We start from the raw sequence: 22,153 nt of genomic DNA, 5'->3' as shown, positions 1-22,153 counted from the left end.
CATGATCTTGTTAATCATTTAATGTGCCTATTCCTTAGAACTTTGTACCTTCCCATGGAGATCAGGGTCTCCTTTAATCTAATCTCAAATATCTCCATTGTCAGAATGAGCAAAGTTTTCCTTTGGTTTTACTTATATGGAGAGACTTCTTTTGCAACAGGGCAAAGAGATTTCTAAGAATCTTTTGCTTATGAAGACGAAAGCCTATCAGATACTTAATTTGTTGTTTTGTTCTTTGTTTGGTTGGTTTTTCACACTGCAAGACTATTCAGTAGAGAGACTTCAATTTCATGAAAATATTATACAGTCTCTGTCTTTACCATCTGCTTCTTCATTGCTGAACTTAAGTTTTCCTCCAGTAAGCAAGCACATACCCAGCCCTAAAAGATGTTCATTAGTCTTCCGGAAATAAGGAACATTTTCAGTGTAATGGCCCCAAACCACTGGCCATTCTTTCTCCAGATCTTTTTCTGCAAGCATAGCTTTATGAACAATGCTACTCACATACAGAGCGTGCACATACTGTGGCTGCAGAGGTGGGCAGCGTCTTCCTGTCCACCTTGTTATGCTGTGGCAGCACCTCGACTCCAGGAAAGCCTTTGCACAAATGAAGATGTCTTTGCCCAGTGGACTGCACTACCTGACAACTCCCAGCACTCAGAAACTTCCCATCAGTTTTAAATCTAACAAGGTTCATAAATAGCGTGGAGACATTTTTTCTATAATTGGCTTTCCCACTTCTCAACTGGTGTTAGATGGAAAATGACAGACCCGTACAGGACCGTCTCACAGGACTATTTCAAACATGACCATCTTCCTTTTCCTCCTATTCAAAAGAATGAAATATTATTCGGTAAGTGAGCAACACAGTGAGGGAAGAAATAATGGTTCTCCCTAGTTGATTTCAGGTTGTAATAAATTCCTATGAGAAAACTGTCCACACAGCAAGCCTGTTAGTATTCATTTTTATTTTTTTAATATGTAAGTACTAATTGCACCACAAATAACTATTCACAGTGCTTTTGTAAGACATTCTTTGGAATGCATGACACTAAATACAAGCCTACTACCTTTTCATTAAAAGGCACTGGAATAATAACTTGATGTCAGTACAGCAGAATAAGAATCCAGAAAGTTCTGTGAAATTCACCTATGTGGTTTTTTTCTCCCAATAGTGACAAACTGGAACACACATTAAAAAGACAAGAAAGATTTAATGATCACAGCTATGAATTATGAGGATGAAAACAAACCTCTCATTCTAAAGGAAGAAACAAATGATTAGATCCAAGACTAAACTGACAGACTGCTGTGATGTGATGGAAGGTTAAAATGCACATGGAAAAGAATCCCCACTTCAGGTCCGATGCATCCTCCCCGAGGGTGTTTGTTAACAATTAGTGTGTGGCTGTGAACACAACCAAAGCCTCAGTGTGTTTGCACCTGTATTCCAGCTGCTGCATTTTGTTCTGATGCAAACTTTACTTTACCTGCCCCACAGCACCTGGACCTGACCCTTTTGGGTTCTCCTGGGAATTGCAGCTGTGGTGACTGGTGTAGCTGAGGTCTCTCAAGAATGATCGTTCTCCAGCAGACTCATTTTCTGAGTTTCCAGGAGCCCATCTCAGAGAGGCCTGCAGCCTGGGTGTCTCCATAGCCTTGGGAATTCCTCAGCTGAGCCAGCCCAACCATGCAGGCAGCAGAATGGGAAAAGTGCTTTTAATAGGAGGTTTTGGTCAAAATAAAGATGTCACAAAAGGAAGAGGATAATTCAGCTCAACCAAAAGGGATGCCACAGATAAGCTCAGCTCGATCCAAACGGAAACTGACCACACCAATGGGAGGAAGCTGGGGATACTCTGCTGGGCAGCTTGGCACGTACCTCTCCTCACGGTTCTGTCCCACACACACCCGGCCCCCATGCCTGGGGGTGGGGTTGCTGCAAGACCGCTGCCGCACCTGGAAGCCGATCCCACAGGTGGTGCTGCAGGGCGACCATGAGGTCCAGGGAGTCCAGCCTCCGTTCCTAGGGAAAAGAAGCCACACAATCACTAGGTCACACTGGCTCAGAGTCCAAGCCCCTGCGCACCCACCGCAAATGCACATGGCCCTGGGTCACCACATGACTGTGGTGCCCCTGGGGAGAGGGAATGCCAGGGTGGCCTGAATGGGCTGGGTCAGGGGAACTTCAATGACTGTGAGCCCCCTACTCCTTGACATCTGATTTTAGAGGTAAGACAGGAAATTTAAAAATGCAATTTTAAGCACACTGTAAATCATTTTAAATGAGCGGTGTCACGAAACTAAGAAACTTTAGTCATGAAAAATGTTAATAGTTTATTTTACTAAAAAGCAATTAGAAGTAAATCCCTAAATATCCAGATTTTGTGATTTTGTTTGACTTGTATTGCATCCATTATCATCTCTGGAAAGTGCAGCTGGGAACCAAAGAGTCATTTAAAACTCTACCAACACCTCCTTTCAGATCTACTAACATCAGAGAGAGTGAGCAACCCTCCTGAGGGCATCGTGTGCACAAAGAGTGCTACCAGGCTCAGGTGTCAAGTCAGACCTCTGATACAAATGAAGGAGGAACATTTAAGTTCAGATCCTTGAAAAGTGACAAAATATAAACAGCATAAACAAGGAGTGCAAATTACATGAATCTGTCTCTATGCATCACAGACATACAATAATGCAGATAGACAAAATTATAAAATAAAAGTAGAATTAGATGATTTTATAAAATAAACCATGATTGACAACAAGAGGAATTATTTCAGTATTATATTTTTTTCCTTAAAATGCCTAAATTCATGGTCATTTATAATTTAGACATCTCCCTTAGCTATTCTTCCCTGATATTAAAAAATAAATTGTAGGTATTTGGGGATTTTAGGTATTCAGATATAGATTAAATGCAGAGTTCAAACTCCCATGTAGAAGGTCTAGTGCATGTGGAGTGAGTTCTACTTCTGTACCACATGTGGATTTCCATAGGCACTCCTAACCTCACCCATGGGATTTGTATTTCCACAGGGTGGGGAAATCGAATCACTTAAACTCTCTGCTTTTTACTTTGTACATTCCTTTAGAAACACCAGGTCCACAACTATGCCACTAAAAACACAGGTATAAATAATAATTTAAACCTTAACTTTAAGACAATCTAAAATGAAAATTCCTCAAAGAAGTTTCCTAGTGTACCTAATATTCCCCACTTTATTTGCTGAAACTTAGCAGTGATATAAATAAAATCTACATTGTTAGCCTTGTGCATATTATAATAAAGCTGCTTTATGGTAATTTAATCAAAGTAAGACTTCCATGTTTTTCTTAAAAATAATTAGCTAGTTTCTTTACCCTCTAACTATATTCTTACAAATTACTCAAGTAATTAATTGAAATATTCAGCTTATTTACATATAAAATAAATGTTAGATGATGCTGAAAACACTGCTTTCAAAATTGTTTTGAAATTCTTAATTTCCTAAACATTTTAACAAATGTGGAATTTTATGATATATTCTTCTTATAATACACAGAATAAGTGATGAAATAAATGAATGCAATTGTAAATGTATGTGTTCACTACATGGAACTGGGTTGACATGCTTCTAAATGCTGTCCAGTGGTAGACACAGCAGCAGGCAACCAAAAAAGCATCACAGACTAATCACATATCGTCAGCTGGAACATCTCAATGATTAAGTGTGTATGAGACAATTCACTTATGTGTTTAAAATATTGTTAGAACTGGTTCGCTTATTTGATTTTTAAGTTTAAAATAACCACCCGTTGTATTTCAAGACAACTTAGATAATGACTTTCTGACTAGAATAAACACTGAAGATGTATAGATAAACCAGTCAACAATGCACTCAGATAGCTCTTTTGTAATTAAGCAGTATAGAAAGGACATTAGCCACTTATGGTAATCTTCAGATGATGGCAGCTTGGCAGCATTTATGAAGTTTCTGCCTGTCATCAATGGTGGCCTCTTAGAGTGTGGACAGCAGGCAACACACAATTTGATGGTGCCCGTGCCTTCTGTTGTACAATCTTATCTCTGCAGCCCCAAATGGCTCCTTCAACTTTGTGGGTGAGCCAATTACCCTGCAAAGACTGTCAGCAGATGCCAACATCACCTGTCCTATCTGCATGTCCCCTTTCTTATCCCTTCTCTAGGGCATGCTGAGACTTCCTGTCCAGGGTTCTTGCATAGTTTGATTCCCCCCACAGAATTTCCTCTGTCTGTGACTTCATAGACAAATGTCCACATGCTCTCTGCATGTTTAGATGGGCTCATGACAAGAAGAACCCTTTTTAACATTCTGCATTAGTGTACACGCAAGGAGGGTGCCTGAAGACGGTCTCAGAGGATGTACTGATGTTTGTGGACAGGGTGCTACAGGAGCACGGCAAGATGTAAACTAGTGTAGCTTTATAAAATTTATTTATTCATTCATTTTTAACAAAGAAAACAGGAAACCTACTCCATGGATCACATTATTTGAAGTGTTCTCCTGGTCACCCAGAGCCCAGTGTCACTAAGTGGAGACCTGAGCTCTGACTACAGAGCAGACTTCTGATCATGAAAAGATTTGGCTTCTTCTATCTTCCACCTAATATATTTGTTCTACAGTGGGGATGATTGTCTATGTATTGCAGAAATAGTTTATTTCAGTAACATGGACACACCCCGGAACCAATCCAATCGTGCTGTGTAAATTAGTAATATTTTCCCTACACTAATGATGAGCATATGAACAGGTTTAGATTTATGATCTAACTTGTAGTTTTAAATTCCTTCTAATTTATAATTTAATTTTTAAGAGGTGGATGTCCCCCGGCCTTTTCGCCCCCCATTGTCTCCCAGGAAAGGTGTGCATTAGGAATGATTTACCGAATGCCCCAGCACCTGAGTACACCAGAGCAGTCTGGGGGACGCACCTGGAACAGTTGGCGATCTCCATGCTGGGGCCTTCGCACTGCCAGCCGCCACACTGGGGGGCCGGGCTGTCACAGGAACGGGACCGGCAGAGGCAGGATCCCACAGCAGTGCCATCCGTGTGCGTGCAGGGCGTCCACGGAGACCATGGTCCAAAGTGCCCGTCCACAGTGAGATTCCTGATCTAGGAGCAGACAGAAGTGAGAGTGCCGGGAAGTGTTAAACTGCAAGCGAGTCGGAGTGACCTTGGAAGAGCCCTGGAGACATCAGAACCCCACGGAGTGTTTCTAAAATTACAGGGATGTGTGAGGCACCAAGTCAAAGTGGAGCCCTGGGGTCAACGGTTGGGGAGGGAGTTACAGAGGAAAGAAGAAGGAAAAATGAGGGAAAGAAAGGAGGAGGAAGGGATGAAAGAGTGAAAGATGCCCCTGACCTGGCAATAGGGTTTGGGAAGTATGGTCCCCTGATATGGGAAATCCAAGGAGCAAGATTAACGGGAGTGAAAACATCACCAAGGTACACACCTGTTGCCTGTGTAAGTACATTATTAAAAATGAAACATTGGTGAAGTAGTTATGGAAACCCACCCAGCTCCAGGGGCGCCTCTACCTGGCAAGGTAGGGTTCACATGCTCTGAGAGCCCGTGGGCAACGGGAGCTGCAGCAGCTCCTGGGGCCAGGACCCAATCAAGCCTCTGGGACTCTGCAGGCCAGTGGGGGCTCCACATGTATCATTACCACCTGCAAAGTCCCATGTGGCTCACGGCCAGGGCTATGGTCCCTGAGCAGGGAACAGTCAACAAGCATCTGGGATCTGGGATGGACACTGTATTGGCCCCTCAGGTGAAGACGGTGCAGGTGAAGGAGCTGGCGAGGACTGCTGAGGCTGAGGGCAGCTCGAGTGGTGACAAAGAGCATCACGGCTGCCAAGTGCTGAGTGCTCCCACAATTGCCCACCAGGAAAACATGCCCATTCCCCGGCCCCTGTGGTGTCCATCTGCAGCTCCTGCCTGGATGCAGACCATGCTGCTGCTCCAAGCCTTGCCTGCCATGTGGACTCAAACTACCAACTGGACAGATTCTCTTGGCAAAGCAGCAAATATCCTGCTGTTGGGGATTTTCCACATTCATTCTCCACCCTTTTAGCGGCCTTCCTCTTTCCCCTGTCCAGAAGACTCCTGCATACACGCATGACGGATCTGTAGTTACTCTCCCTGTGATTTAAGCAGGCCTGTGCTAACAAGTGCTCACATGCTCTACACCCAGACCACTGCCTGATCCATGAACACTGCCATTGTTGCTTGTACTATACAAAGCATCAGTGGCTTGACTGACCATGGAACTGGCATCTAGGAATATTGGTGACCAGACAGAACATTTGTACAATGTTTACACAATACAGGTCCATAGTACTCTGACTATTCACACCTGTCATTACTGCTGTGACTGTGTTGTCAGGGACAGGGCGCGGGGTGCTCTGGGGAGCCCTGCAAAGCCAGTTTTCTTCCACTGTGGTGCCCACAGGGTGCGTGTAGGCTGGAAGTGACACTGACAGTATCACACACCTGCCCGAGACAGTTCTATTTGGCTTCACAAACAAATAAAGTACCTGTTTGCCTCCCTGGAAGCATGCAAATGAAGCTCAGGCTCAGACAAGACCAAGTCTGGACTATAAGGAACTCAGTTTTCAAGGGTCCCCAAATCTTAGCTGTGTCTGTCTGCCTCTGGCTTGGAGGTGTCTTGCTGGGACGGAAACTGGTGACAAGAGTTCTTACTAGGGATAAAAAGACAAGGGACCTCCTACTATTTGGAGAAATTTCACATTGAAAACACTTCATAGCTTGTTTTTAACTGAGGACAGTTGGGGCTCATTGGGTTAGCTCAGGAATACAAGGTGTCTCCTGCTGAGCTGGCTATTGGTGAACGGATGAACAGGGCAGGACTGTGCCAAGCGGGTACCATGGTGCTGCTGTGTGTGACTTAGGGGCAGGTGATTGTCCTTCCTAATGACCCTTAACACACATTTAACAAACAACATGTGGCAGTTCACCCCAAGTGATGCAGAAAACCAAAGAGTTTAAAAACAGGGGAATTTTAAAATAGGGCAAAGTGCAAACATAACCAGAACAGCATGGTAACTCGAGATACCAACATTCAAGTGGTGAAACACATTATCTTCATCCTAAAATCTAACATAAAATGCCTCTTCCTCCCTTGCAGGCCTGTGTTTCTGTGGATTAGACTTCAATCTAGCCATTTTGGGAGAAGAAACACAGAAACTTCCAGAAGATGACTTCATCGTCAGGAAAAAGAGTCCCACAAACTATAAACCTGAAAGTAACCCATCTTTATGACATAAGTGGGATACTAAAGATGACAAATCCAGGGACGAAGAACTTGTCCTTGTCATGGTCCTGGCAGGAAACAGAACTCACAATCCAAGAGACTATAAAGAGAATTAGATGAGGCACCAAGAGCCGAGGTATGTGCTGAGCTAAGGAAACCTCCAAGGGGGGAAGATGGCCCCAGGACCCACCGGGCAGGAAGCTTGCGTAACCTGAGTGCTGCGGTGGGAAATGAGGGGTCCCCCAGAGACTCCTGTGTTAATGCCAGAATATTCAGAGTGAAATGATTAGATTATGAGAGCTGTGTCCTGGTCAGTCTGTCCTTGCTTGAATGGACTGTGTGGTCACCACAGGCTGGTGGGACGTGGCTGGAGGTGGTGGAGGAGGTCCAAGCTCTGGAAAGGTGCCTCTTCCCTGCAGCCCTCTCCTCTCTCTCTGCTTCCTGGCTTCTATGAACTGAGCAGCACTCCTCCACCCGCATTTCTGCCAAGTTCATCTGCTCCACCCCAGGGCCAACCATAGACTAAACCTCTGGAACTGCGAGCCAAAACAGAGTTTTCTTCCTCTAAGTTGTTCTTGTCAGCTATTTTGATCACAGTGAAAAAAAGCTGACTAACACTAGCAATTTTAGAGAAATGCAAATCAAAACCACTCTAAGAGTTCATCTCACTCCAGTCAGAATGGCAGCTATTATGAAGACAAACAACAATAAGTGTTGGCGAAAAATGTGAAGGAAAAGGCACACTCATACATTGCTGGTGGGACTGCAAATTGGTGCAGCCAATATGGAAAGCAGTATGGAGATTCCTTGGAAAATTGGGAATGGAACCACCATTTGACCCAGCAATCCCTCTCCTCGGTCTATACCCAAAGGACTTAAAAACAACATACTACAGGGACATAGCCACATCAATGTTTATAGCAGCAAAATTCACAAGCTAAATTGTGGAACCAACCTAGATGCCCCTTAGTAGATGAATGGATAAAGAAAATGTGGCATATCTACACAATGGAATATTACTCAGCAATAAAAGAGAGTAAAATCATGGGATTTGCAGGTGAATGGATAGAGTTAGAGAAGATAATGCTAAGTGAAGTTAGCCAATCCCCCAAAAAACAAATGCCAAATGTTTTCTTTGCTATAAGGAAGCTGATTCATAGAGGGATAGGGAGCAGGAGCATGGGAGGAATAGATGAACTCTAGGTAGGGCACAGGGGTGGGAGGGGAGGGAGGGGGCATGGGGTAATTAATGATGGTTGAATGTTTATTAATCATTATTAATTAATTAATTATTATTATTATCCAAAGTACATGTATCATTATTATCCAAAGTACATGTATGAGGACCCAAATTGGTGTAAGTATACTAAGTATACAACCAGAGATATGAAAAATTGAGCTCTATATGTGTAATAAGAGTTGTAATGCATTCTGCTGTCATATATAAATAATAATAATAATAATAAAGAAGCTGACTAACACACTAAGCTTGCAGACCCGAGGGGTGGCTAAGGTTGCTGCTGACATTTGAGGGTTGCAGCCTGGACAGGAGCAGCTCTGTTGAGCTGCTGTCATGGAGGCATGAAGCCCCTGTGAGAGGCACAGTCCTGAACTGAAGAAGGCCCGGGGAATTCACCGCTGTAGGCTCTGCCTTCCTACATCCCCCAGTGGCTCCTCACTTGGACAGTAGTACATCTAAGAATAGACATGTGACCCAAATGGGGCCAATGAGACTCAAAAGCAGATTGCAAGAAGCTTCCAGAAATCATTTTCCTTCAGATAAGAGGAAGAAACTCTTCTCTTTCCATTCGGACACTGGCATGCAAGGAGGCAATGTTCAGCGCATCCGTCACCACTTTGTGAGCAAGAGGAGAAGGTTTGAAGAATCAGACCTGTTCACGCAGTGTCCTTCCCAAACAAGGCAGCAGAATCAGACCTGAAAATGTCACCTCTTGATGTGTGGCAGGATGAAAATAGTCCTCTCTTAGGTCCTACCCCCAAAGAACTCTATTAGTATTAGGCATATGCAATCCTATTGATTACAGCCCATTTATACTATGTTTACAGAAAAAAAAATTAAGATTCAACGAAGTTTTTTAACTTGTTAACAACTACACAAGTAGTGATCTAGAGGAGTAGTTAGGGATACTGGAGGGCCCTTTTCCCCACTAGTTCAGGATTTTTGGATATCATCACTAGTGACATTGGGCAAGATAGAGAGTTCTTTGTTGAAGAGTGATATGGTTTGCATCTGGGATGTTTCTCTGAAAGCTCATGAAAGACAACAATGTTCAGGAGAGAAATGACACACTGTGAAGGCTATTACACTGTGAAGGCTATTACACGGTGAATGGATTAATCCATTTGATGGATTAATAATTTGAATGGACTGCTGGGTGGAACTATCCACGGATGGGGCATGGCTGGAGGAAGCAGTAGTAGTATGAGGGGCATGACTTTGTGCACTCCGTCTTTTTCTCTTCTCCACCCCCACCCCCGCCTCCTCTCTGCTTTCTGACAGCCAGGAGCTAACAGCTTTCCTCTGTCATGTTGTTCTGCCTCATCTCAGGCCAGAGCAAAGGATCCAGCCAACCATGGACTGAACCTCTGGACCATGAGCCACAATAAGCCTTTCCTCCTCTAGGTTGTCCTTGTCAGATGTTTTAGTCACCACTATGAATGACTAACACACAGGTGGTGGGAGTCTGTCCTGAGCAATGCAGAATGATTTGATCTTCAGTGACAATCCTGGTCTCCTCCCACTAGATTCCAATAGTACCTCACCCCAAGTTATGACGACCCAAATTGTCTCCAAGCATGGCTAGGTGGCCCAGGGAAATGATCTCCTCCTGCTTCCCACCTGGAAGCAATGCCTGGATATTCTTGGTGAGTTTGATTTTTTTTTTTTTTAACCTTTAGGTCTGGCCTGAGATAACTGGGTTTTACGAAAATGTTCCTTTTCCAAGTATATGCCTGGGCAGGGAATGAACCAATAAGGATGACAGAGGGAGAGAGAAGAAGAATTTGAAATAAATGATAATGAATGAAGAGGGAGGAGGCCAATAGAACAGAGCAGAGATCCTCATAAAACACTGGGAAGGAAGGGAACTGCATCAGACGCAGCATTAGTGGGAGCACAGAGTGAATGCAATTCTGCAAGGTAGAGATGTGGCTTCAGGTCTGGCCAGGGCTGGGGTAGCTGCAGCCTTTAGGGGCAACAGTCATTCCAATGCCTTTGCAGTTGGTCCCATTACATTTAGGAGCTAGGAGAACTTACAATCCTCAGAGAAGCATGGGAGTAGTACATGAGGACCCTACACCCTGCATTAAGCCGTGCACTTGTGTTGGCTTTGACTCTATTATAATTTTAAGAATCTGCCTAGAAAATAGAATTATGAATAATGGGGTATGTTCTTTAGCTTTTCTTCTTCATATCTTCTTTTTCTTAGCTTTCCTTAAACAGACAATAAGAAACAAAGCCATTTGGAACGGGGATATAGCTCAAAGGTAAAGCGTTTGTCCACCATGCACAAGGTCCTGGTTTGGTCCCCAGCCCTGGGGAGTGGAATAAATTATCTAGAATAAATTCTTTGTAGTTCTGATTTCTTCCAGATTTTTTTCAAGTGACTTTCTCTTCAGCGTATGTGCTTTATATAATTATACATTAAATCTGAAACCATAATAAAACACGTACCAGGGATCATCTGTTTAGTATGCTCCAAGCACTAGTATGTACACATATTAATTACCTCACACTCTACACCACATCCGGTGTCTACCTCCCGATGTAGAAAGCTGAGGCTTAGGTGGGATAAGCAATTTGTTCAGTCACTCTGGTTCTAAGAGTTCTGAGAATTAGTACAAACAAGCTGAGTGCAGAACCTGTGATCTCAGCCAGGTTGTTCTGTAATGCAATTCTTGAGATCCTTTCTTGGTGAGAGTCTCAAAGAAATAAAATTTATATCATGATACACTCCTCGTTGTGCAATAGCTAATTCCCCTTCACCCAGGAATTTCTAAATAAGGAAGATCCAATTTTTGTTAAGCATAACCTATAATCCTATGTTTGATTCATCATTAATGTTCAAATGATTCATTCTCAACTCACCAAGGTGTAGATTTATTTGGTGAGTACAGAGTTCCCTGCAGTACACCTTTAGATTTTTACTATACTAAAACCTTTATCCTCCTATGACTAAAGTTTTGTAATTTCTATTTGGGTATATTTTCAGAATTAGTAGACCTTCCTTTATTTATTTTCAGATTTTATTGTACCTTTTGCCACAGATAGCGACAAAACAGGATATTGGACATGTTCCTCAGGAAGGCTTGTCTCGTGTCCTGATGTTAGTTGAATTTCATCTGTTAGTCCAGCTCTACAAATGCATTATACAGAGAGCACCTTGGAGGAGAGCTAATCTGGAGTACTGTGTGGTCCCTGACAGTGCTGGTGAGAGGGGCAATCTAATTAAAGACCTCCGAGTCCCAGTTCCTCGATCACCTAAATGGGAGCAATACTGCCAATCCCTGGGGACACCATGAGCTGAATGGGGCAATCCCTTCAAAATGACTTCACATGACCCTGAACACATGGTCTAGACACCAGCCTAACCTTAGTTCCCTATTCCTTCTGTATTAGTAGGTTTCACACAAAACTCAGAAATAATTCTTGCTTGTTCTCTAAGCATAATAGGCAGGGTAATAATTGGCTTAATGTCCACATACCGGCTACTGCATTGGGGAGATGGTATTTTCCTGAATATTAGGGAATACCAGAAATTTTGGATTTGAATCCTGGCTTTTTTCTCAATGAAACCCTTAGGAGAAACACTTTAGACTCCCATCTATAGTGCTGCCTCTAAATGAGGGCTTAAGACTTCATAATTGTTAATGTCCCCTTCCATCTACAGATGCTAATTACAAAGGGGTCTGAGCAGAATCCTCTTATTGGGAGATCCATAGGTGTCCATCTGGTCATGCATTTTGACAGCTGTTGCAGAATGTATTGTGGAACAGGAACTCAGCACATGCTGTGGTACAGAATACTGGTAATTCCATTCCCCCAGAGGATGTGGGTGGTGTTCATGTATAAATAAGGCCCAGGCAGATTCTGAAGACCCTTTTACCCTTGTTAAGCAGTATTAGAAGCTATGGGGAACATATACATTATTCTTATCAGTCTAGATATACTAATTTAGATCTCTCTCAAGTACTTCAGATCCCTTAAACTGATAGTCATGTTTTACATAACAATTTTGTGAGCAAACAAAATGCTCTTCAACATGTCAGCCAACTAGTGTCCTGAATTCTGGACTACAGAAACCCATAAACAGGTCACTTAGGGCTCTTTGTGGAATATAGGTCCCCAAAATTCTCCCTGGGGTTTCTTGGGGTCCCCTCTCAAACCTGAACTCAGGGAAGCAGAGGATATAAATACTCCTGTGACTTGAATGTGTCACTCCAAAACTGGAATGTTCTTAATGCAATAGTACTGAAGGGTGGCCTCTAATCAATCCATGAAGTCTCCTCCCTCTCTTATAGGGGCCTGAGAGAGGGGACTGTATTCTCTTGGCCTTCCTCTTCCCCCAGGTAAGAGCACAGCAAGAAGCCCTAACCAAAGCAAATGCTGGTGTATTATCTTGGACTTCCCAGCCTCCAGAAGCATGAGAAGTGGATTTCTGTGCTTTCTCAACCACTAGGTTTAGGCGTTCTCTTACAGCAGTACAATTGAACAAAGATAGCCATAAATCACAGCCACCATAGAGATACGACTGGGAGATTCACTTTGGGGAACTCAGTGGAGCTGTATATTGGACTAGGGATACTGCAGATTTACTGGGTAGGTTCACACAAGAGGGCCTGACATTGGCATATCAGACACACCTGCGACCCACTGTGCTTAATGCAGCAGGGTCTGCTCACTTTCCTTCAGGATAGAAAATGCTTGTTCTTGGTCAGAATCTCAGCTTATAAAGTGATATTACCTTTGGATAGATATTTATATTCATGTATATACAAGTAGATAAAGAAAAGTAAAATATTAACTGACAATACATTTTTTGTTTTGTTTTTGCTTTTTTGTTTGTTTGTATTTTAACTCTGAAATTAGCCTGCATCCTACAATCCATGAGAGTTTATAACATAGAAAACAATGGTACACTTCACAACTAATGGAAAGGCAGAAGTGAAGAATATAGTAATGTTAGCCAGTAAATTAAGTCTTTCTTTCATTTCAGTAAAAAATTAGCCTGGAACAAAATTTTTAATGACTTTCAAAAATATCTGAATCTACTCTATCTACACTGATGCCAATAATTTTCATCTAACTTACCCTTTTGTAAAAGATTATTAGACAATGATGAATAAACAGTATTTCCTTATTATTTATGAGCTAATATCATTATTACAACCAATAATCAGAATAATAAGTTAGATAGTAGTTTTTATTTTCTATATGGCAGCATATATAAATTAAAAAATTGTTTATTTATTTATCTGGTTTTTTTTTGCCCAAACAACATAATTTATTTCCTACTGTTGGCTTCTTTGCATGTTTTCAACTATTCAAAGCATATCTTGCTATGTTACAAAGTCCACTGAGTAAGAGGATAGGAAAATGGTTGGGTGTAGTGAAATCACCTCGCATCAGAAGTTCGATCTTGCTACAAGTGTTCTGTGGCCCTCAGTCAGGAAACACACCTCAGCTCTGTGTGCAAAGCACCAGGGCAAGTCCATCTGTCTTTACTGGAAGCTGTCCTCTCATAAGCAGGAAACAACTCTAATAACAACTCTCAAGTCACTGAAATACTGGATCTTTCTCTTTTTCTTTTTTGCTGTAAAATAGCCAAGACACACATTTGCTATAAACCAAGGGCATGAGTGTGAGTTTCCCATTACGTAATCAGCACATCTTGAATACTCGCTGGAATAAGCACAGGCCTGAGGCCAGAGTGTTATTGCTTAAGAAGAACTGCAGTTATCGTCTCTTTCTTTTCTATCGTCAAAGATGCAAAGTCCAAGACCTACAACAAGATGTTCTGAAGGACATGTCTGCACTTGGGAGCTATATTTAAGATAGCATACATTATGTGTTTATCTTCTGCAAAGAATTTAAGTTGACCACCTTTGTGCTCTTAGTGTTGTTCAGAGGCAGAAGGGACTTAGCGCTAACACTGGCATTTTTCTAGCCATTTTCAAGAGTTATGGCAGGAAAGTTTCCTTATAAAAGCAAAGACTTGGAGCAACATAACGAAAGATGCCAACAGCTTAACCTCTTTGGGAGCTGTCAGAGCCTGGGTGTGGCAGCACAGACCAACCAACAGGACCCTTTGCAGGAAGGATGCCTGACCCCATGCCCACGTCTGGGGAAGGATGCTGGCTTCCGTAGCCTTCTTCCCTTTGGTGGTCCCATTTCCTGACTTCAGGCTGAGGCATGGGCTGTAGGAGCATAGGGTTCAGACGGTGGAGAGGGCTGGTGCCTGATGGGAAGCAGAGCAATTGCTCAGATGTGTCTGGGGTTCTGCTGGATTGGGGGACGGCAAAGGCTAGCACAACCAATGTGCCACTTCCCTTCCCACCCCTGTCCCATCATAACTGACATGCAGAGACCTGCAGTTATATGATGGCAGAGAGACTTTGTAGCTTTTCAAAGACATGGAAGCTAATAGCACTTGCTCTTGTGCTATGAGAACAGAAAAGTGAATCTGAGATGACAGGGTGAAGAATTCCAAAGGAAAGAAGAAGTTCCTACAAGTGAGGACCTGAATCAAACAGATGAGCAAAGGGAACAGTGGAGTTTGCTTTTCTTGGATTCATGGTCTGGCTGTAAATGCAGGCATGTTTCTCCTTATCCCTCAGGGTTCAGCGTGGGAATGCACACGCGGATGCTTCTCCCAGGCCTTCCCATGACCCAGAGCAATTTCTGCTAGTTGGCTCCACATGGGGTCAAAGTAATATCCTTTAGTTTACTCTTTTCAAATCTTCACTGATGTTGATTTCTGAAATTACTGTCTCCGAGGGAAATGTCCTGATGTGGAAGCTCCCATTTTATTAGTGCTACAAGGGGCAAAAGAGTCCATTCCACACTGCAGGGGATAATTCCAAGATTCAGCGACACTATGATCCATGATAGTATCTTAAGACATTCGCAAGCAAAAAGCTTGCGACAGAATCCAAGTGTCCTTCCTGCAAGCTAAGAGCTGAGAGAGTTCAGAAAACACACACTGGATTTGCAAGGATAGTTCCCACCTGAGGGGTGTGGAGACGTGGGGAGTGTGGGTGGGTGGTCAGGAGGCCAGCTTCTCAGACAGTGCCTCCTGGGGCTGGATGGGTGGGCACGTACCGGGCAGGTGGAGAGGCTCTGCTCCCACTGGGTCATGCTGAGGCTCTCCTCCAGGCTCGTGCATTTCTTCATCACCACGTCCCAGCCGCAGTAAGGGTCCTGGGCGCCAATGCAGGTGCTGGAAACACAGCAAAGGGTCAGCAGAGGGGCAGCTTTGCCTAGCCTGTCCCTCTCGGAGCAGGCACAGAGACAGCTATGAGCACCAGTGAGCATTTAGTCTGCACAACATAGTTACCTGTACATTCTAGTATCTAGTAACACATCACTTATTTTTGTTTTATCTAGCATACTGGACAGATGACTCCACATCCTAACAAGAGAATTTTGGTGTCACGAGCTGAGCTAAAGTTAAAATTTTCCTGTGCTCAAAGACAAAACAGTTATTCTCACCATCAGTACCACCACTGCCAACGTGATCATCATTGACATCTCCTTCATAATAGGCACCATTTATTGAACACACACAATTGTATAAACTCCAAGAAAACCAGTATATTACCTGGACACTTGTCTTGAACAAGCAAGTCTAAGTATCCCTCTTTACCATTGTCACCACAAACAGCAACACCATCACAGTCATCATAAATGCCATTGCCACTTTACCGATTAGATAACTGAGGCAGAGACAATTTGAGAAACTGCCCCAAGGAAAAGCATGAACATCTAAAATGCTTCAATGCAGTTAGTTGAAATTCAATGCAATAGGGATATCTTCCTTTTGAGTACTGTAACATATATTCAAACTTGCAATACACATGGCTGCATATATAATATCCACCATATTACATCACGAGTGGCAGATGGTGAATATTTTATATACAACATGGATTATTAGATGAGGATTAGGTCCCCTGCATTACAAATACAAAAGAGGTAAATTGGGGGGATGGGAAAGAAACAAGGATCACTGTGAGAAGCCAAAAATACACAGGGAAGTGAAGCCAGCCACAGGCCTACTGCCCCTATCACAGGGTGAGGACGCCACTTAGAGCAAGGGAGGACTTCATACGGCTACCAGGCCACCCAAAGCAGGGCCAAAAGTCACAGCTCAACCATCAAGCAGCAGGCAGGGAGGTTGTGTAAGTATCAAGTTGCTGATGAGAATAACGCAAGACAGCCACAGCACATGGAACATGGCAATCCTAAGTAAGGCACTGTTCTGGGGACCGGGTCATTTAAACCACACAGCAACCTTCTGAACACAGAACCTCGATTAAAAACAGCATTCCCTTCCATTTTCTTTTGTATCACAATTCTTTTCTTTCTTTTATTCTTAGAGAAAGGAAACCCAGCTTTTTAATTTGGGAACGAACAAACGAGTCACGCTTCCTGAACTTGCACGTTATGCCTGCTCAGGGGCTGTGCTCATCTTCTCTGCCTCATTACTGTTCAGCACCTGTTCTGCATGGTGAGCACCTGTCCTGTTTTAAGAAAAAGACTCGAAACAGGGCAAAGGCAACTTCAGAATCACACCGTGAGAACGTACGTTTACAGAGGAGACATCGAGAGATGGGGGTTGAATACTATGCTTTACTAAGTTATTATGCAATGATTATTTATAAACTACCTAAAGAAGTTCAGACAGAAAGGGTTACAAGGGCTTTTTCCAGCAGTAGGGACAAGGGAGGGTGCAAAGGGATCCTAACAACCTCCTGTCACAGTAACCCCAGGACTCTGGCCATGTGCATTTATTACTTTCATTAAAAAACTCAAGCCAGACTATTATAAAGGCCAACCTGGAAGCTTTCCACCAAGGGTAGGCACTGCTCACGTTAGTGTAAATATGCTGGAGATACTTCTCCATGCCTCTGTGAGCATGCTTATATGCACATATCTCTGTAGGCACATGTAATATCTTGTTACTAGTGTTTGTGTGCAGTGGTATGATTTATATTGTTATAGATAATGTGCACGCATGTGATCACACTCACACTGATCATGGTTTGCTGTCTGTACCACGTGATCTATCACAACATTATTCTTGTCAATAAATACAGCTCTACCTCATTCTTTTAGTAACTGACTTAAATTTCTCCTTTAAAAAGCAAGGCTACAGTGTTCATTTGGGACAGGTTATCTCTGTGATTAAGTCCTGTAGGAGGGCCTGATGAGCTAAAAGTTCTAAGTATTTGTAGTAATTCTGCACTAACCATCAACAAGGAGGTGCCTATTTCACCTCTTCTAAAAATATTGTTATATTTTTAGAATTTACCTCTCTCTGGTAAAGGAGCCAACAGAATCTCCCAGTGGTCTGTTTCTTTAAGGTGTGAGTTACTTAGGACACAGCACATGTGTGTGCACTTATCAATCTTTTGCATTCCTTCTGTGTAGACTTTTCTCCATTTCTAATTCCAGCTGGATGTCTTTACAGGTCATTGGTTTTCCTCAAGGTCATCAGAAAGGGCAACTTCTGTATTAAAATTTATCTCTCTGTGAGTAATATTTATCTGTTTGTCATTAAATCTTCTTACAAAGTTTATAAAATTTCTTTTATAAGTAAAATGGGTGAACATTTTCCTTTCTGTCTCCTGGGTTCTGTGTGCTATGTTTAGAAAGATCTTCCCACTGAAAAAGTATAGAAACAGTGACCCTGGGTCCTTTTGATTCTTCTATCACATCATTTCATTTGCCTCTGTTTTTGATCTAGCTGAAGTATATTTCTGTAGCTCTGTTTTCCTCCCATCCTCAAGAAAAAGAAAAGAAAACCAGAACCATACATAGATATTTTCATTGTAAACTTCTTAAAACTTTCCTCCAACACAAGCAGAGTCAGGCATAAGGATGCAAGAATGACTTATTTTTTCCTTTTCTATCAAATCGAGACACCATCTGTTTAACATAGAAATTTATTACAGAGATGTGAACATCTGCTTCTTAAAGTGTCAAGGTTTTTTTTTTTCAATTTTGGAGTTATAATTTCTAATAACTTAATTAAAATATATTCTATAATCAGTGCCATTGAATAGAATCTACCTGTACTTCTATTATATAAAACAGATTTTATATAAAAATCTACCAAAATTTCTTGATTTTAAGATATACAAATGATTTAGTAACATCTTCCCCTGGGCCTAGGGACATGAGAACAAAGCATCATAACTACACAGGAGAAGAGAAGGGTGCATTCCTGATCATGGTACTAAGGACGGAAGTCAGCAAATCCTCCCTCAGTACCTGTGCACATACAGCTGTTGCGTGTAGGATCGCCCTGCGTGCGGTCCCATCTTTAAGTTGGTGGGTAGATTCGGCAAAGCTGCACTTGGAGAAGCGTTCTGGGGGAACATTCCAGAGACTCCTGCCTTTCTCCAGGCCTTCCTCCTGCAAAGCTGCCTGGAGACTGAAACAAGGCCACCGAGTCTCAGGGAAGGAGCACAAGCTTTCCCATCAGGGTCCTCCGAAACCACACACTCTTCCTCTAATGCTTGCGGTTCTGCATGATCTTAATATTCCACTTCCCCCTTAAAACAGTAAGGCCTCTGTCCAGGCACAAATGCATGCTCAGTGCAAACACCATGTAGAGATCAACACAATCTCCTCATCTAAAATATTTCACACTGTGGTGAAATTTTGAGGGGCTCTCCCTTGATTCTAAATTGTACTTGGGAAGAAAACCCAATCTTCATGCATTATTAGTTTTGGAAGCTGGGTCTCTCAATTAGACCACATGGAAAATCACGGGTTTCGATGAGTGTCGCCATTATGAAGGGGACTTTCTTTATGCTACTTTGAAAGTATTTTTCCTTGTGTGATGAATGGTTTTACTTTGTATCTAACGACTATATAAATCATATTTTGTCAATATTCAAAAATATTTCATTAATTTGCAAATAACCTTGCATTATTCTCATTTTATATATGGCCCAGGTATTTGAAAGAATCTGAATTCAGAGAACAATGTCAGTCGGAATCCAAAGGTTTAATTTTGAAAACTCATTTATGGAGAGTATGTTTTAGAGTTAAATGTGCTTAGAGACAGGCCTTAATTTTATAAAAGTATCCATATTTAGTTTAAATCACACGCATTACTGGGATAATATGAAGTTCAATACATGTATAATTGGGAAGTGTTTAAATCAGGTTAAACATGTCTACCTCCTCCAATATTCACCACTTGTTTGTGTTGAAAACTTTTAAAATCCTTCCTTCTAGCTTTTTGAAATCACATTCATTACTGTTACCCATGGTCACTAGCTGTGCAGCAGCACACCAGGCTTTACTAGCATCTAATGGTAACTTGGTAGCCATTAGTCCACCTTTCCCCCTCCCCGGCTCCCTCTCTCAACTTCTAAGAGATAAACATCTTTAGATTCACAGATGAGTCAGATCCTGTGGTGCTTATCTTTCTGAGTTTGGCCTCTTTCACTTTTCACTAGCATAATGATCTCTAGTCCTATTCACATTGTCCTGAGTTACAAAGTTTCATCCTTTTTTCATAGCTGGATAGTATTCCACTGTATATATGTATCACATTTTCTTTGTCCATTCTTTAATTGATGAGCACTTAGGTCATTTCCTTTTCTAAGCTTTTTTGAATAGTGTTGCAATAAATAGGACTGCAGATATCATGTAGTGAATTTTAAATTATTAAAAACTATTTACCATTGGCTTGCCATAAATAACAGTGATACACATAATGACAATTTTTCAAATTTAAATTTGTTTTAATATTAAATTGAACTAATGCAAACTAAAAATTGATCTACTTATGACCGAGCTACAGCATTTCTGCATATATATATATATATATATATATATTCAGAGGAAATGAGATTAGCATGCCAAAGGCATACCTGCTTGCCTATGTTTATTGGGGCATTATTCTCAACAATTAATATGTGGAATCAAACTAGGGAGCCATCAAAGAATGAATGCGTTAAGAAAATGTGGCGTATGAACACAAGGGCATACTATTTAGCCATAAAGAGGAATGAAATCCTGTTACCTAAAGCAAAATGGATGGAACTGAAGGGCACTGTATTAGGTGAAGTAAGACAGACACAGACAGACAAGTGCCCCATGTTCCCTCTCATAGGTGAGGCTGAATATAAAAGTCAACCTGCTTATAGGACGGTTGAGCACTAGAGGTTGAAAAGAAGGCCAGGGAGAGGGGCTACAGGGAGGCTGGGTTCAATCAGAGCACTGTCCACACTTACTGAAATATCACACTGAACCCCATTCATATGTGCACTGAATATATGTAAATAAAATTTTAAAAGCAGAAAAAAATATAATAATAAAAAATCTGATTAGCATAAATTTCACAGTGAATATTTTAGGAAAAAGTGATAATTTTAAAAGATAGAGGAAAAGAAGTTAACATTTGAAACAAGCAAATCCCAAGGGCCTTCTGGAATCTGGGAGCTGCACTCAGCTTGGGACACCAGCTCTAGCTTCTGATTTACAGACAGCCGGCTTCACCCTGTCATCCTGCACGGGGTCCCCAGCTGCCTGCCTCAGCTTCCCCGTGGGCCTCCGTCATGGGCAACTTCACTCTGAAGTTCAACTCTTTCTGGGAAGGCCAAGTCTGCCCCTAAAGGAAGCTCTCCAAGAAAGGCAGCCTCATCTATGGCCCAAAACCAGGACAAAGGGGACACAGGGGAGGATCAACAGCCCAGGACCAGCCTTCCCTACCCAGAGGTGTGGAAGTAAATCACCGGGCATGATGGGCAGAAGAAGACGTGTGAAAGTGCTCGAGAATGAAAGTGCAGAGGACCCGCTTCTGGAGTTCTGTGTTCTCTACTGTAGGAAATGGAAAAGCACAGCACCTCTAAGTCCACTCTCCAGTGGCCTCTCTCCCCAGCCAGTCACGGCTGACAAGGAAGAACCACTTCTTCTTTACCCCACCAGGTTCCTCCAGAGAAACCCTCTGTGAGAGAGGGTAAGGGCCAACAGTCACATCTGCAGAGGGCAAAAGGGATCAAGTGATAGATTTTAACCTTTACATAAAATCTCAAAGGAAAATAAGTCCAGAGAAAAGAAATCCGTTCCCTTATATTCAACCAACTCACAATAGAGCAGATGAGGCTCAAAAGGAAGAATCCTCCCTGGAGCACAGCCTGTGCCAAGGGAAGAGCGCCCGCACGTCTCAGCGGAATCTGATAGCCAGCCCCACCCAGTGACGGTGGCACAGGTGAGCCCTTGGCTGTCCTCACACCTGGCACTGCCCAGCTCCATCGGTGCCTGCCTCTCAGCCCCTCTGGTATGGATGCACATGTTGACCTGAAGTGGGAGACACTGAAGGCCCACTGACAGGTGCTCTAGCCACCTGGATGAGGCACTGACATCACTCACCCAGACCCAGAACGGGTTACAGCAGAGTCTCATCAACTGTTGGGGAGTTTATTTGTCTAGGAAAACCAGAGTCTGGTGAACAATGTCACACACAGCACAGAATCCCACCCTGTGGTCCCAGCACTTCTCAGAGAGCTGGGAGTTCTTTAAAGGCAGAAGAGCCAACTCTTGTCAAGTCAGTGGGCCTTCGGTTTGGTCCAGTAGCTGTGGTGTACCTGGGCAAAG

At 42.6% G+C, this 22,153-nt stretch overlaps 1 protein-coding gene across 7 annotated transcripts in view; it reads right to left on the bottom strand.

The window, feature by feature from the left end:
- Sema5a (semaphorin 5A) overlaps positions 1–22,153 on the bottom strand; it is a 451,060-nt gene that overhangs the window by 63,343 nt on the left and 365,564 nt on the right. For all 7 annotated transcript variants that reach the window (XM_046430338.2, XM_058574513.1, XM_058574512.1 and 4 more), the window contains 3 exons: positions 15,638–15,755; positions 4,954–5,135; positions 1,883–2,026 (listed from right to left, as the gene is read on the bottom strand). In XM_046430338.2, coding sequence (XP_046286294.1) covers positions 1,883–2,026; positions 4,954–5,135; positions 15,638–15,755 — 444 coding nt within the window. The remainder of the gene's footprint in view (positions 1–1,882; positions 2,027–4,953; positions 5,136–15,637; positions 15,756–22,153) is intronic.

This window comes from Marmota monax, unplaced genomic scaffold (genome assembly GCF_021218885.2).
Source record: "Marmota monax isolate L192 unplaced genomic scaffold, Marmota_monax_Labrador192_F-V1.1 WCK01_AAM20220418_F8-fsc00082, whole genome shotgun sequence".
NCBI lineage: Eukaryota > Metazoa > Chordata > Mammalia > Rodentia > Sciuridae > Marmota > Marmota monax.
This window is presented reverse-complemented; position numbering and strand designations above follow the sequence as displayed.